The sequence below is a fragment of the Tachypleus tridentatus genome, chromosome 10, assembly GCF_004210375.1.
Source record: "Tachypleus tridentatus isolate NWPU-2018 chromosome 10, ASM421037v1, whole genome shotgun sequence".
Lineage (NCBI taxonomy): Eukaryota > Metazoa > Arthropoda > Merostomata > Xiphosura > Limulidae > Tachypleus > Tachypleus tridentatus.
In genome coordinates, this window is record NC_134834.1 from 51,169,988 (window position 1) to 51,187,795 (window position 17,808).

General features: G+C 32.5%; 1 protein-coding gene across 1 annotated transcript in view; it reads left to right on the forward strand.

Annotated features, from left to right (window-relative positions):
- Window positions 1–17,518, forward strand: part of LOC143229261 (uncharacterized) — a 94,020-nt gene extending 76,502 nt beyond the window's left edge. The window contains exon 3 of the mRNA XM_076461372.1: window positions 13,710–17,518. Coding sequence (XP_076317487.1) covers window positions 13,710–13,772 — 63 coding nt within the window. The 3' untranslated portion in view covers window positions 13,773–17,518. The remainder of the gene's footprint in view (window positions 1–13,709) is intronic.
- Window positions 17,519–17,808: the final 290 nt, after the last annotated feature.

Consider the following 17,808-nt stretch of genomic DNA (forward strand, 5'->3'; position numbering starts at 1 on the left):
GCTGCTTCTCTTCTAGAAGATATCACTAACACATTTACCAGCTTTACACAGTTTCCTGGTGGCATTTACTGGTTTCGTCTATTTCTAGTATAATATATATTTCTATTATAATATTTTTGGAAGATATGCTCAACGCTATTGTAGGTTTACCCTGTTTAGTAAAGGTAGCTTTGACCTGGTTTCTGGTTTTAGTATGTTTCTAGGAAGTAAAGCAGCTTATCTCATTGCTAGTACCTTTCTAGGTTTATGGAGTAATATCTGGCTACAATACAGGTTTTATCCTCTTTCGAAATATGATCTTTGATCTTATTAGTTTCTGTTATGTTTTTTTACCCTTCTGCCAGGAAGTACCTTCGATCTGGTTACTGGTTTTACGCTGTTTCTAAAAGATATTTCTGATATGGGTACGAACTCTACTTTGTCTTTGAGAGGTATCTTTGACTTGGGAAATGTTTTTATCCTATTTCCATGAGGTATCTTTAACCCATTTATCGGCTTTAATTTTTCTAGGAAATGTATGTGACACATCGTTTCATGATCTAGCCTGTTCTTAAGTTGAATTGCTCCTTTTCTGGATTGTATTTGACTCGGTTACTGACTTTACTTTACTTTAAGGAAGGATATTTTACCAAGTTCTTGTTTGAATTCCAAAAACTGTGAAATATTAAAATTCAATAGGCTTAATATTGATAGTAAATACCTCTACGAGTCAAGATATCTCTTTCTTCACATTCCTGTTAAGTTATTTGTTAGATATTTAAGCTCAGAGGTTTGTAAACATAGCATTGCAGTTCTATGTTTTATCTCATACAAGTAATTGATCAAAAGTGTCAAATATGAGAATAACATTTCCAAGCCTAGCTTGTGGCTAGATTATCAGTTTATTCTTTATCTTAAAGATAAGCTGGTTATATCCTTTATCCATTTTAGTTACATAATTTGTTTTAGATCGTATCTTTTATTATCTAACTACTGGGTTTACCCCTTTTTTAGGAAGAATTTTAGTCAAGATTATCCGTTTTACCGTACTAGTGATGGGATTTTTGTATCTAGCTATGGCTTTGCTCTGTTTCTTGAGGTTATCTTTGTCCTCGTTATGCATTTTACTAAGCTTCTTGAACTTATATTTATTCCCTCTCTCGAAATGAAGGTATTAATGACCACATTATTGGTTTTATTGTATTATAACTACATATCTCTGACCCGTAGTTACCAGCTTCACTTTCTTAACCTGAAGATGACCAAGGAAGGTCGAAACGTTGTTCTCTCCTTATCAATAAAAGTGTCAATACCCATACCAGCCGTTCAGAGATACATTTCTAGCTTCACTTTGTTTTATAATAGTGTTTCTTACCAGGTTACCGGTTTTAGCATTTTTTTATAAGCTGGTAACAGGTTTTATTCTGTTTTCAGAACGTATATCTGACTTGGTTTCCTGAGGAGAATTGACTGGTTTTTTTTTTTGCGGATCCTGTTCATACTATTTATATCTGATCGGGTTAGCAGTATTACCCATATTCTACGAAAAACACGTCTTTGACTTTGTGTCTAGGTTTAACCTTTTTTTTAGGAGACGCCACTGACTTTTGTTTAAAGGTTATATATTAATTTTATTTGTCGTTATACTTTATTTATTAAAAGTCTATATGGCTTATTATTGATAACTTATAACACATTTTTGTTTAAATTTTGTAACCAAGACGTAGACGTGTCTACATAGTTGAAGGTCGCTTATTATATTTTATCAACTTTTTTATTATTATAATCTCTTTTAAAGAAACAATTTTCCACTTTTTTAGCTGTATCAGAGACATTTCCAATGTTTCTACAAACCACTTCTGATCTGGTTATCTGTATTAATATTCAGATCTAATTGTAATCTGTTTTGAAATATCATCATTTATATACGCTAGGTCACAAACTTGAAATTTACTGAGACCCAACATTTGTCTATTTTTAAGTTTCTTTGTTCTCGTTGGAACCACAGTTCATCTGATCATCTACTGTATCTTAGTGTTGTTTATATTTGTTATTTTCTGAAAGCCACTTCCCTTTCACCTCTTTCTTTAGACCCGGCATGGCCAAGAGCGTAAGGCGCGCGACTGGTAATCCGAGGGTCGCGGGTTCGTGCCCGCGTCGCGCCAAACATGCTCGCCCTCCCAGCCGTGGGGGCGTTATAATGTGACGATCAATTCCATTTTTCGTTGGTAAAAGAGTAGCCCAAGAGTTGGCGGTGGGTGGTGATGACTAGCTTCCTTCCCTCTAGTCTTACACTGCTAAATTAGGGACGGCTAGCACAGATAGCCCTCGAGTAGCTTTGTGCGAAATTCCAAAACAAACAAATCACCTCTTTCTTCAAAAAATACCGTACTTTTTGAACGTATTCTAACATAAATACAGATCTACTTTTTCACTGATAAGTACTTCACCTTGTTTACAAAATTAATTGTACTTTTCAAGTTGTATTACTGTTTTATCCACTTGCTGGGAGGCTCTGCTGATCAGCTTGTCTTGTTTTGCGACAGGTGGTGTGACAGGTCGTATTATGAATTTTGCGGAATTATGTAGACTCGCGACAGGTTTAAATTTAGTTTAATTTTGGAGGTTTTTCAGAAAAAATAAGTTATTTCAATTTTCTTAAGTCTACTTCAAGGATTAAATGACACACATCAAAAACAATGTCACATGTTACACGTCTACTAATTATAAGTAAAACATTAATAAAATTTAGTAGAAGTAGTAGAATTTGGAAATTCGCACACAGCTACTCGAGGGCTATCTGTGCTAGTCGTCCCTAATTTAGCAGTGTAAGACTAGAGGGAAGGCAGCTAGTCATCACCACCCACCGCCAACTCTTGGGCTACTCTTTTACCAACGAATAGTGGGATTGACCGACACATTATAACGCCCCCACGGCTGGGAGGGCGAGCATGTTTGGCGCGACGCGGGCGCGAACCCGTGACCCTCGGATTACGACTCGTACGCCTTAACTCACCTGGCCATGTCGGGCCCATAAAATTTAGAAATTATGTTCTTACTAAATGTGGAAAGGTTTCTTATAATTATATTTTATGTGGCCCTACATGCTGTTTGAGAATTTATCTGTATTTTTTCTTACCTTATATACTCATGTTGTTGTTCCATTTTGCTTATCTAATTACCTCAAAATAAAAGAGCAACTATTTTCTAGCAATTAACTTAGATTTGTGATGTGAGCACCTTCTGTAGGTGTTTTACAGTGCAATATACAATTTAACACAAAACTTACTTTCACATGTGCAATAAAGTAATGGTTTTATAAGTAGTTATATTTAATTCTAGAAATATATAGCATGACTTTTATGTGTTTTACATAATACGTACTGTAACTTTACAATAACTGTAGGATACACTCTACCATATGAAGTATGATTCTGTTACAATTTCAATCACTTTGCAGTATCTAGTATGATTTTCTATATATTTCAGGCATTTTAATATAAAGTGTTGTTTTATAATAAAGAGGGAAACAAAATACGTGTTCCACACATATACATATAGTCATATATTAGTATATTTATTAATTTATGTATTTGTAAAATTGCCTGGATATTTATATGTAATCTACTGAAGTTAAACGGTTCGCAATGTTTGAAATCTATAAACGTTCTCAGTCAAATATCTGTAGTTTCCCGATTAATAAACATTAATCACAGTTATAGCTTCCGAGATTTATATTATACCAACTGTAGCAAACCAACAATACAAACTACCTTTTGTAATCATCAGGTGAAATTCTCGAAACTTCAGCTGGCAACAATACTGGCAATCAATGGTATTTACTTACACACATAGTACATTGTTGATTATTACACTTTAAAATTTTTTATAACTTTCTGAATAAGCGGGAATTTCGCCATACACATTTAACAGTATAAGTTACACACATTTCTAAACATATATTTAATTGAAACAAACATCATTATTAAAATCAATATATCACAGTAAATTCGTTACAAGCACAGCAAAAGATTGATAACTTATTTTGTTTTCCAAAGATCATTTTCATTACGAATTATTAATTTTAAAACTTGCATGTTGCATGTATAAGATATGCCATAATTATTTTGTTTTATTTAACGTGTCTTGCGTATGTGCCTAACAGACACAGCTCGCATAAAGTGCTTTCAACTTTTATTGAAGCCACTTACAAAAATGTGTACAAGCGTTCTATGGTATGGGAACATTTATAAATAATACATTCACGAATCAAATGACAAGTGATTCTAAAAGTTAATAAAATAGGGAAATAAGTAAAAAAAAGAAAGAGAATTATGCAAGTGAAAAACCAAAATGTAATTTAATGAGTAATCACGTAATAAATTAGCTAATATAAAAGATGAATTATTAATTATTTAAATAAACATTTATTTACAAAATGAGTAAAGGGACAGGAAAATGTAAGACTGGTGTAATTAGAAAGCAATTAGAGGAACCCTAAAAACCGTAAAAAGGTGCAATTTGTAATTTTCAATTGATGCTACATCAGCAGAAGTGGAATCGACGGAAATGTTTGAATCTGTAACGAATGAACATGTTCGTAGGCTCATAAACAATGAAGCAATTTGTCATTATTTGAGTTCTGAAGTCTAAAACGATCTAATACAAATGCATTAAGGAAAGTTTAAGGTAATTACAACTAATAATGCAGTATATTCCTAACGTAAATGATTAGCAGATGAACTAGCGTCTTACATATTTCTTGTAAAAACAAATCTAGTCGACATTCGAATGCAGAGCTTAAATCTTTCTTCTATATAGAGAGAACATTATTTAGGCAAATATTCTAATTACGTGTAGAGAAAAAAAAGTAAAACTAACCAATAATAATATTATTAACTTTATAAAATTGGCTGCGGAGAAACTAGTTTTGAAGACGCATGAAAAGTGCTAAAAAACTGGCATAAGAATTTTTATGAGTTGCGTGTTAGACGAAGAAATCGCCTTGCTATACACGAAACTGAGGATAAGCCAACCATTTCTGGACAGCAAAGATTCAAAACCGATTTTTTTTTTACGTTGTAACAGACAGTGCTTTAATATATAATATTGAGATAGATTTCATTACCTCCATGAATTTATGTCGATTTTTTAAATTCCTACGTGACGTTAAAGCATTTAAAAATGTAGAAGACAATGAATTAGAGAAATCGTGCATGCATATAGATGTAGCGTTAACAAGTGCCAACTAAGTTAGTTCAAATGTTGACGGAACTAATTGAATGATTGAATTTCGAAGCCTATGGACACGTGGCAGTACTGAAACACTGCTCTTTATTTACAAAATGATTTAATAACAGTAGTCAAATATCCAATGTGTCTACTTCTCTCAGAGTGCTACTTAAAACACCAGTTACTGTTGCTTCTGCGGAAAGGTCAGATGCTTTGAAAAGCTTAAAAGGTTGCCAATGATTTCTATTAAAAGGGCTTTTTTCAAGAAGGTTAAATTTCCAGAAGTATAGCGATGATTTTTTTAAGAAGAGTTGCTAAAAGGGAAATTTTAATGACTACATAAAAATGTGTGTAAATTCCAAAAAAAATATGTTTGTGAGTAGGTAACACAATCGTCCCACTTTTACATCGAATGTATGTATTGAAAGGTACCTACAATTTTGTTCTGACAGCCCTGACAATGAACATGTTATAGAAAGTGACAGTCCATCTTGTTACCCAGTTTAAAGAACAGTGGAACTTCATTGTGTTGCTCACTGTACGTGTATCCTCCCACTGAACAGTAGTTTGTTTTTAATAGTTTCTGTTAAGTGAAAAACTATGCAATAAAATATTGTGTTGTGTCCATATTTTTTAACATGAGAAGCCTTCCCGGAATGTAGGTTAACATTAGGAACAGATATATCCGAGTAACAGTTTTCTTACCTGACCACTTAGCTCACCTTTCACACAAGGTAAGATTCAGGTTGAAAATTCCAAGCATATACTACAAAAAAATGTATTACTGGTTCAAAGCTCCGGTTTTTCATGTTCTTAATATAATAAAAAAGTAAATATAAAGTAGATAAATATGAAAAAGAAATAAATTAAAAGTAATAAAAACAACAGCATATAGATGTATATGTACTTTTATAACCATATCAAAACGTTTCACATTAACAACACAAAACCGTTTAAAGAAAAAAAAACATTTGTTTATCCCAGGTGGTCGTTTGGTACCTAACTTAAAAATCAATTTATTTCAGTTTATTTTTACTTCTGTCTTGCTGAATGGTACATTTTTATTGCAAATATTCATATAGTCAGAGTATTGGCGTTTGAGTTAAAAGTTTTTACTTCTGTCTTGCTGAATGGTACATTTTTATTGCAAATATTCATATAGTCAGAGTATTGGCGTTTGAGTTAAAAGTTTTTGTTGATGTCAAGGAAAAAAAGGCACAACTTTTTGTGGAGGTTACAGGTATAATCTAAAGCTGGGCTAAAGTTCTGCAGAAATTGTAGCATTATTATGTAGAATATAGACCTTTGAAGAAATTCCTAAGATAACATCAATGAATATTAGGTACGTTAGGGTTTCGGCTCCATTAAAGAATGCAAGATTCTGTTCTTTCAAATAGCAACAAAAAGGTTTCTATAGGTAGGCCCTGTTTTTGTTCCCATGACAGCTCTTTTAGTTTGCTAATATTGTGAGCCAGCGAATTGCGATTGCACAAACTTCAGTGCATTTTATATGATGTTCGGCATCAGTGGTGAATCTGATGGTATGTCGATAAATACGTTGGCATTGTTGGTCAAGAAACTGACGGTACACTGAGTTATATGTTAGAAATTCTGGCTCAACAAATTTCTTATTTATTTCCATTATTGAGTGACGGTAGTTTTAATAAACTTTTAATTAACTTTTCTTTCTCACGTGATTGCTTTTCATAATGTTTGATTACAAGAGTCATACAGGATTTGCAGTTGATCATTATACTTTGAGATTTCATGTCGCAACTTTTCATCAGGCTTCTAGAACACTTATTGAGTTTAGATTGTATGGATACATGTAAAGCATAGTTGATTTGAAGGTTTTGATGCAATTTAAGAGGAAATCCAAAAGATGTGAGATTTCTGTTTTAGACCAGTCTTAATAAAGGTGATGCAGCTACATTGTTTTGTCTTGACCAGAAAAGGTTTAGAGCAATATAGAAGGCATCGTTGAAAGGTTTTTGTAAAATCTGTGACAAAGTTTTCGTAAGATGTTGACAAACTTACTGGATTCGTTACTGTAGTAGTAATAATTAAGTTTTCGAGAGAAATTGAACCACACAACGTTAGAATATTAATACAATAAAATAAAATTACTTTAAAACAAAAATACTGTTGTAATAAACATAAGTTTTATCTAGGTTGTACAAAAAACTAGTAATAGAAAGCAAGTAATGATGGATAAATATATTAATGTCAAGTGGCACAGCGATGTGTCCACGGATTTATAACAAGAAAATGCGGATTTCGATACCTATGGTAGAAAGAGCACAAATAGCCTTTTGTGTAGCCTTGTGCTTAATTACAAAGAAGCTACCATTATCCGCTTCTCAGAAAATATATAGTTCAAGCGAATAAGTTGTGAGTACACAAGTAATTTGTTTCTATATGAGCCTCGGTTTATACAAATAATCTTGTCCTATTTTCATGTTTACATAAAGTTTATTAACGTAAGGCTATTTTGTTTTGTTTTTCAAGTATCCTGTATTACTAGCTACACCTTAGCCAACTTGTTTGGCCTTCTTATGACATTTTAATATTAAAAGATGACTCTTCGCCCGTTGAGTCCTTTTCCTGACAAAAGGGCATGATGGATTAGAAATGTGTGCCATCAGTCTTATTTAGATCACTGTCAATGTTGTCTGGGATGCAATTCTAAACACGTATTGATGCTCCAATATATTTAACTGTAGATATTATACTTTGACTATGATATGTTCTCATCGAACTTGAATTCATCTGTAAAGAGCTTTGTTCATTTCACTGTTTGTTGTCTAAAGTTATTTTGAACTTTTAATTTGCTTATATCCTCTGACCAGATATTTTCGGAGAGCTATCTACATATCCATTAAGACTACTTCTGTTTTCCAGATAATATTGAAATTTGTATTTATAGCACAATAGGTAACAAGGTATGTATTCACCCGTCGTCTATCTTGCGAAGAGATACTTAAAACTACGCCTCCCGCTAGTACAGCGGTAAGTGTATGGATTTACAACGCTAAAATCAGAGGTTCGATTTCCTGGTGTGGCTTTGTTATAAGTAAACCACACACAAGAAAACAGACACTTAAAACTACTTTTACAGAGTTGTGATTTTTCTGCCTCCATCACTTCTGTTATTAACAATGTCAGTGTCACGTACCCCACTTCAATGTCTTGCATAAAGTTTTTACAAAAACATGAAGTCCTGCCGCATTTGTTTCCTTGGAATATTCTTGACCATTCAGAACTTCGATTTCAACACTCTTGTAATGCAGTATTTTAGTTTCGCTAGCTTATTGACTTTCTTACTTCGAATACGTTGATAGCCTGTACTTTTGTAGGTTCTTCATTGCTATGGGTCCCCGCTAGTGCAGCGGTATGTCTCCGGATTTACAACGCTAAAATAAGGGGTTCGATTCCCCTCGGTGGGCTGAGCAGATAGCCATTTGTGGCTTTGCTATAAGAAAAACACACACATTCATTGCTATGGAAGTTTTTAATTAGTAAAATGACAACCAATCTGCTGCATTTAATTTTCACACAACAAAGGTGCGATATTCTCATAGTTTCTGTAGTTATTTTTAATATTGCATATTTCTCGAGTGATATCCTATATCATTAGTATGTAACTGTACGCTTTCGTCTTTTATTAATGTGTTCGAATATTAGAAAATGTAACTTTTAGTTCACGGATATTAGCTACATTTATTTTCAAATTGCCTCTCTCTTATTAAATTTTCAGTACTATTAAAACAACAAGGAAATCGTTTGGTGATAGCCTTGAAAATTTATGTTTGGTTTAAAACAGTTTTCCCATCTATCTTGAGCGCTTCAATTGAAGAAACATTGTGAGGAGCCCGACGACATAGCCAGGGGGTTATATCACTGAGCTCGCAATCTGAGGGTCGCAAGTTCGAATCCCCATTACACCAATTATGCTCTCCCTTTGAGCCGTGAGATCGTTATAGCGTACAGTCAATGCCATTATTCTTTGGTAAAGGAGTTGGCGGTGGACGATAATGACTAGCTGTCTCCCATTTAGTCTTGCACTGCTAAATCAAGGACAGCTAGGGCTATCCTCGTGTAGCTTTTGAAATAATTCAGTTTTTATTTATAAGTGTTAAATATGGCTGCAGTATGCTTAACAGAGGAAACTATAAAACATGGACTAGTATATTCACTCATTGTACTTGTGTGGACACAAAGCCTATAAAATATCGCAATATTGTCGAACTGCCTACATGTTTGCAGAATTATTTAGATTAAACCTGAATTCAGTCACTGAGAACTTATGTTTTACCATCCCATTCGAATAGAAATGAAATTTTTTAATGATTTATTTAAAGTTTCGTCTATCTTCACTATGCAGTTTATATTTGTTTTTTCTTCCTTTGTCACAAGAGAAGAAACGTATATTTTATTCATTTGAATAACCTTTATAGAAGATGCAATGTTAAGTACAAGGAAAGGCTAGTGAGTTCACAAGAGATTTTAAGAAGATTCATGAATAATTCTATTTCTGCGGTCTTACATCTCTGTCACTATCCTTTTCTTTGAATAATATTCAGTCTTTTCTTTCAAGACACGAGATCTCAGGACCATCTTTAGTATTTTTGTTGATACATCATGGAAGGTAAACAAATCTAATCATATTTTCACATATATTACATCATAAACAAAGCAAAGATTTCGACTTTAAACTTTTACGAACTAGTAACTTAGTTTTTCTACTTGTGAGCAAAAAAAAATAGTTTCACATGATTTTTGAGCTGTGAGCCAAATTTTGCTCTAATAATAACTAAATTAGTGTTATTGAGGTTTTTGTTGTTCATTGGTATGAATTAGTACGTTTTTAAAGTGTAGTTTTGATTTTGTTATTTTAATGGTGGGAATTAATGTTTTTCAGTTCAGTTATCTATTTAGTACTGTGAATTAGTGTTTTTCAGGAATGGCTACTTAGTTAACACTGAGAATTAGTGTTTTTCAGTTCAGTTATCTATTTAGTACTGTGAATTAGTGTTTTCAGGAATGGCTACTTAGTTAGCACTGAGAATTAGTGCTTTTCAGTTCAGTTATCTATTTAGTACTGTGAATTAGTGTTTTTCAGGAATGGCTACTTAGTTAGCACTGAGAATTAGTGTTTTTAAGTTCAGTTATCTATTTAGTACTGTGAAGTAGTGTTTTTCAGGAATGGCTACTTAGTTAGCACTGAGAATTAGTGTTTTTCAGTTCAGTTATCTATTTAGTACTGTGAATTAGTGTTTTCAGGAATGGCTACTTAGTTAACACTGAGAATTAGTGTTTTTCAGTTCAGTTATCTATTTAGTACTGTGAATTAGTGTTTTCAGGAATGGCTACTTAGTTAGCACTGAGAATTAGTCTTTTTCAGTTCAGTTATCTATTTAGTACTGTGAATTAGTGTTTTTCAGGAATGGCTACTTAGTTAGCACTGAGAATTAGTGTTTTTCAGTTCAGTTATCTATTTATTACTGTGAATTAGTGTTTTTCAGGAATGGCTACTTAGTTAGCACTGAGAATTAGTGTTTTTCAGTTCAGTTATCTATTTAGTACCGTGAATTAGTGTTTTTCAGGAATGGCTACTTAGTTAGCACTGAGAAATAGTGTTTTTCAGGCATGGCTATCTAGCACTGGGAATTAGTATTTTTCAGGTATGATTATCTGTTTAGTACTGTGACTTAGTTTTTTTTTTAGGTGTGGTTACCTATTTAGTTCTTTGAATTACTGTTTTTCAGGTTTAAATTAGTATTTGCTACTTAATGACAAAATTAATATTTGTGAAATGTGAACCAGACCTTGATATTAAATAATACGAGTTGGTGTTTTTAAGTGTTAACCAAGCTATGTTAAATAATATAATGATACAAGTTGGTGATTTTGTTTTGAACTTCACGCAGAGCTACTCGAGGGTTATCTGCGCTAGCCGTGCTTAATTTAGCAGGGTAAGACTAGAAAGAAGGCAGCTAGCCATCACCACCCACCGTCAAGTCTTGGGCTACTCTTGTCATATTATAACGCCCCCACGGCTGAAAGAGCGACCATGTTTAGCGTGACGGGATTCGAACCCGCGTCCCTCGGATTACGAGTCGAGTGCTTTAACCACCTGACCATGATTGTTATGGATTGTGAATGGAAGATATTTATTAAATTTGTAATTTTGAATAACGAATCGAACATTAATGTCATATGATACAAAACTGTGTTTTTGAAGGATGAACTATACTGTATTATTCAATAATTCTATGTTGTTGTTTTTTCAAACACAAATTAACGTTAATTTCTTAATTCTACAAGTTATTATTTCTGGATAAGCCTTTGCATACCTTTACTAATCATTTACAACTACCAAACTTATATTCTAGTTTCATTTTTTGTGGAACCGAGCACAGTACCTGTAATTAGCATGTTGATAATATATCCGAACTTTTGTGGTTCTTGTTCCATTCCTGCCAAAATTAAATGATAATCGCGTCCCGCACTTTGAAGCCGTAGTTGCATTATAAAAGTGACAGTCTCGTTCCACTGTTTGGTCTGACAAGAGTAGCCCAAGTAAAGGCAGTGTGTAGTGTTGACTATCTGCCTTCTTCTAGTCTGTCACTTCGGCTAACGCAGAAAATCCTCATATACATTCGCGCGAAAATCAACAAACAAAAACTCGGTATGACATCCAAGTATTTATTCAAATAAATTACTTATTATTAATTAGAACTAAATACAAAAAATTAGAATTAAGAGGTTAAATGTTCAAGAAGAGACAACAAAACTTATATGATTAAAAACTGCTAACACGATTTGGGTGTATATGTTTATTTTAGTTTCTTTCTTTGAAATTAAGCACAAAGCTACATAATGTGCTATTTGTGCTCTGCCCACCAAGGGTATCGAAATCCGATTTCTAACGTGGTAAGTCCGCAGGCATATCAGTGTGTCACAGAGGAAAGTGGGTATTTCGGTTGGATAAAACAATTTAGGTTCCCCGATGAGACAGCGACAAGGGTTCGGATTCATAGCACTAAAATCAGGGGTTCGATTCCCTCTACGGACACAGAAGATAGGCCAAAGTGGGTTTGCTTTAGCAACACATACCAATTTAAGACGATTTCCCGAACAATACGAAAATACAACTGATATTTTTATACTTTTTCACAAATCTCAGACTATGTTTACTCATGAACATTAGAGGTTAAGAAATACAAAAAGGAAATTTATTTAAAAGCGTTAGGGATTAGAAACTTGAGGCATATAATGTACTTTACAACACCAGGCTTTTAGAAAGATGACGTATGTAAAAAAAAAATTAACATCAGATATTTAAGGAGATTAAATATGGAACTTGTCGAGATTGAATAGACATAATAAAGTAGTAAAATAACATTATAGATTGGAATGATTTCCTGAATCCAAAGCTGCACTAACAACTTTAAACATGTAGATGAGAATCTAAACAGCTTATTTCAATTTGAGCAGTTTGCTTTATTCACTTCCATCTAGACGAAAATAGTTAAACAAATATTAGAATAACATACATAGAAACCCACATCAAACTACGCACACGCCTCAAGCAAACTGTTTTCATATATATCTAATATTCGAGAAAGGTTTTAAAATAATCCAGTTTGGGAACCGAAAATTACAACAAACATTTCTGACATCACAAAAGATTTGAAATAATTCTTACCTTACGTGGCTATAAGGAGAAATTGTTTGTTATTAAGCACAAAACTACAAAATGGGCTATTTGTGATCTGCCCGAGTATCGAAACACTTTTCGATCGGTATAAGTCCGTAGACTGTGCCCCTGGGGGATTATATAAAAATTAGCAATACATTTCTGAGGATTAGCAGTTTGTTTATGAGTTCTTGTTTATTCATACATTCCTGTCCCCCAGTGACACAGAGGCACGTCTGTGGACTCACAACGCTAAAATCCGGGTTTCGATACCCGTGGTGGGCAGAACACCGATAGCCCATTGTGTAGCTTTGTGCTTAATTCCAATCAAACCAAAACCATACGTTCCTATTAATTTTCTTTTCATTTTTTTGTTAATTTAAGAAGCAAAGTTATTTTGTTTGAAACCAAATAGAAATTACTTTTATTTCTATTAGAACTATAATACAAACTACATAGTCAATAAGGGGAATAGAAAAAGTCGTTTACACAGTCTCTGAGGTTTATTATTTGTTAATTTATCCGTTATGTAAAATTTATAATAACCTAGAGAAATTCTTTCAAAACTGTTAGAGGTTTTAATTTGTGGCTTAATAAAATGTTAAACCTTTTTTCTTAGTTTTGAGACGCTTTACTGGTAATTCGTTTAGCTAACCTATTCAGTTGGAGAACAGTATAAATTTTTATGTGCTTTAGATTTAAAAAAACTACAAAATTCAAGTTCGTAGTAGAAGTTCACTAAGTTATTTATATCTGATAAATATAATATAATGCTTTGATAACATTTTTTTTTCAGATGAAAGCTCATCTAGACGTGTTGGCTGACGCTTTGTTAAGATGGGCAAGAGGGCGCTTTTGAAGAACAACTTTAATCTGGAAACTAAGGCCAAAGTCCATTCGTGAGGGTGTTTCCACAACACTGCTTATATCCGAGCCCTTCCTTTTTAGTTTTAGCTACAGTTTTATGTTTAATAACTAAAATTTTAAAAATTGTCGTCGCTATTTTTTTTCAAGTTACTGAAAATCTTAAAATAATTAACTGTTATAAAAGATTCTTCTGTAATGTATTACGGCTACTAACTTATAATTTTTGTTCTTGTCAAATTCTTCTTCCATTTTGTTTAAAACGTTTGTTTATTTTAGGCTTACCATAAACTATATGTTGTTTCTTTCAAGATGAACTTTCCACCAATTGGAAATTTTCGAAACAAAAAACAAAAAAAAACACAATCATCCAAAGATTTTTTAAAACGCTTTACAACCGTGTCTAATTGCGCTTCTTGTTATATTTGTTTCTGTATAAGAACCTTATTTGTCTGTTTCTTAAACTGAATATTCAAGAAAGATAACATATACTAATGCTAATAACAAAAGCTTACCACTCGATTTGGTTACGCGCTTTGTAAATAAATAAATATATATATATACATAAAGGGAGTCATTCATAAATGTGCTGTTTGTTTCGTAAAATCTGATTCATAAAGAATGCCTATATGTGATCAGTTGTTGAAAATTATTAGGGGTCTTTTCTTCTGATTATGCCGACTATTTATCGCTCGCTTAGTGGCTGTTAGTTAACCTCTTAGTAACTGGACGCTAGATACATTAATGTTTAAGCGCAAACATTTTATTAGTTTTGCCCAAGGGTGCTACCGACCGTGTTAGTATTAACAATATTTTTTTGTTTCAGGAAAACCCATACATTGTTGTCAAATATATTTGTTATTGTGGCACGTTGTCTGTGGAGGAATTTATTATCTTTAACTTTAAACACATCCATATTTACAATCAATAATGTTGTAAATTCGAACAAGATAAAAGATAATTAAAAAAGTTTAATCAGATTACAATCAATTATATACAAATATATGTATATATGTGTGTGTGTGTGTATATATATACATATACTAAATATACTGAAAAGGCTAGCTATCACAAAGCTGGTTTATTCGTGCCCCTAATTACTATGTCAGTCACAGTTGTGGTAATAACTGTATTATTGCTTGGCCATTGTGTGAAATATAAATATAAAATGTAATATGAATGTATAATTGTGTGTTTCTTAGCAACAAAACAGCCTTCACGTTAAGCAGCTGTTACCATGACGACGGCCTGTGTTTGGACATTGAGATCCACTCTTACTGTCGTTACGCGAACTTCCGATTCTGGTTTTATTTTTCTCAGTAAGACTGAATGCCACTTAGATACTGCTAAACCTTGAGAAATTACAATGAAACATTTAATGTTAATCATAGCTATTAATTCCGTTATCCTTCCAAAATTACAGGCACTGTACAAAAAAAACGTATAAACTGATTCTATGCTATTAACCTTCCAACAGTATCATTTACTACGTAAAGACAAAAGATATTTAAAATATAATGAAATTTCTATTTTCATTTAATAGCATTCACTCTGAATAGAAACTTGATTTTTAATGTGTTGTCATTTTTTTTTCTCCTCATAGCCAAATGATAATTTTTCAAGTGTGGTATGAACATATAGATATGTGTGTGTACGTTATGAAAGGAGGGTTAAACTTTAGCAAACTGAGATCTCATTCCCCGCTTTCATTTAAATAATAATTAAGCATAGATGTCAAGTGCCAGATACCAATCCAGAACTTTCCCAAGTTCTTTTAAAGTTCAATGGAAATGATATATATGTATATATGTGTATACGGAAAAACGGCTCTGGTCTGGTTGAAAATTATATGGCTGTTAGGTAGAGCCACCTTCGTTTTGAAGGTAAAAGAAATTTGAAACTCGTGAGGTTGATAGCAATATATATAACAATATACATATTGTTGTCAACTTCATTATTAAGACTGCTAACTAAACATATCTTTATGTGTTCACATTAATTAATAACGTCGAAAAAGATAACCATTTTAAAATATAGCTTAATGAAAGTATTAATGTTAAACCTTATTATTGAAATATTGTTATATAATTAAGTTATAACAATTGTTGCCATCTGAGATTGCAGATGACTAAACATATTTTGCCTCTTCTGTGCCAGTTTATTGGTTATCTACTAAAATTATTACTTGAAACAGTGTTAGATTTTATTGTAAAATATAATTTAGATTTACTATTTATTCTCAATCCACTTTTAGAAGCAAACCAGTATTGTTGAGAAAACAGTGTCTTATTTGTTATTATTTGTTCCTTTAAATTCACAATTGATTTTCTACTTTGACAAGTATAAATAGGACATAAACGAGAGCAATTCCGGGCAATATTATGAAATACATAAATCCTTTTCACATATTTTCTTCGGATTATATTTGTATAATATTATATCATGTAAGAGACATCAATTTATCACACAAGTAAAGGTTGTGAAGAATTAAAAATTCGAGGGCTTTTTAACAGAAATAGAGAAGTTCATGATTTTGTTATGTTAAGAAATAAGGGCACTCTGTACCTAGGAAGTCACAGAGGTTCGTGTGTACTGAGAAACACCAAATATTGTGTGTAAATGCAAATAATCGTGGTTTGTGGTTGAAAGTCATTACTATGCGCTTGGTTATAGGAAGATATTAGGGACTCTGCATGGGTGGATTGAATCAATAGTTCTTTATGAACGATAACAATAACATTTATCCACAAATCTACTTTTAGTCATAAAACTCATAAACGTAGGAAGATTGAAGGAGTCAGTACACAATTAAAAGAAGGCATGTAAAAAGGATTAGCAGCTTTGTTAATGAAAAAAAATAAGAGATTTCTTGTAGATGACAAGAAAGAAATGTCTTACATGTGTAGAATAACTCAGGGTGTCTGGAATTTTTAATAGGCATTCAATTTAGTGTTTATATATATATATGCGTGTGTGTGTGGCTTTATTTTTATTATTGTTATTTATCTATTCTTTTCGATAGCTTCCTTTGAGATCCAAAATTTTATAAACTAATAACGAAAGTAACTGCTAATTCGCAAAATTGTTTCGTTAATTCAGATAAATTAAACTACAGCTTTGTTAACTTGCTCGAATTTAAGTCGATAGAATGTAGCAGTAATATTGTATTTATTATTATTATTATACACTACTTAATACTCGTTGAAGGTGTTTACTTTGTTCGCTAAACATCTTAAAAATGTATTAAATAAATGTTTCTGTGTTGTTAAGGCCTGTATAGATACAAATTATATCGGTTATTGTGGCGTTGAGTTCTTCATCTTTGTGCACGTGGTTATTTGTAGTTAACACTCGGCTGTAGAGTCATTAATCAAAATTCAAGTCATTGTTTTCTCCACACTACTGGAATGTGAGAATTATTATTTTAAAGAACGTACTACGTATTGCACTGATAAGCCCTTGAATTAAAACTTTTGCCTTCTTTATAAAACCTCTAACAAACTTTAAAAAGAAATCTGTTGGAAGACCCTTTAATCAATACAAAGCTTAAAAGAAATACAATACCATATTAATTAGCTGATGTTGTTCAAAGCTTAGAATTGATATGTACATAGTGCATTCCACATTTATTAGAACTCTTCCACAGTTTTACATCGATTATGTACGAGTGCCATCCCTGGAATACAAATCTCAAAGCTACTACTGTATTTTCAAGTGATAAATAAATATATATTTTTTTTCTCTGGCAACATGATATATTGTCTCTGTTGATTTTTTGGCGTATTCACGTATTATTTAAATGTAAATGTTTTGTGTCGTTTTTCGTTACGTTTCTTTCCTACACGATCTTCGAAAGCAATGCATTCAAGCTGATGTTTTCTCCTAATGGATATTAATTTCCATTATAAAACAATCCTTGTTATCGACCTAGCTTAGTCAATTATCTAACAGTCCTTATCATTGGTTTTAAAAAAGTAATATTGTTCGAAACTGTTTCCTACTCGTTCGTTAAATGTTTTGTCGGCCAAGGT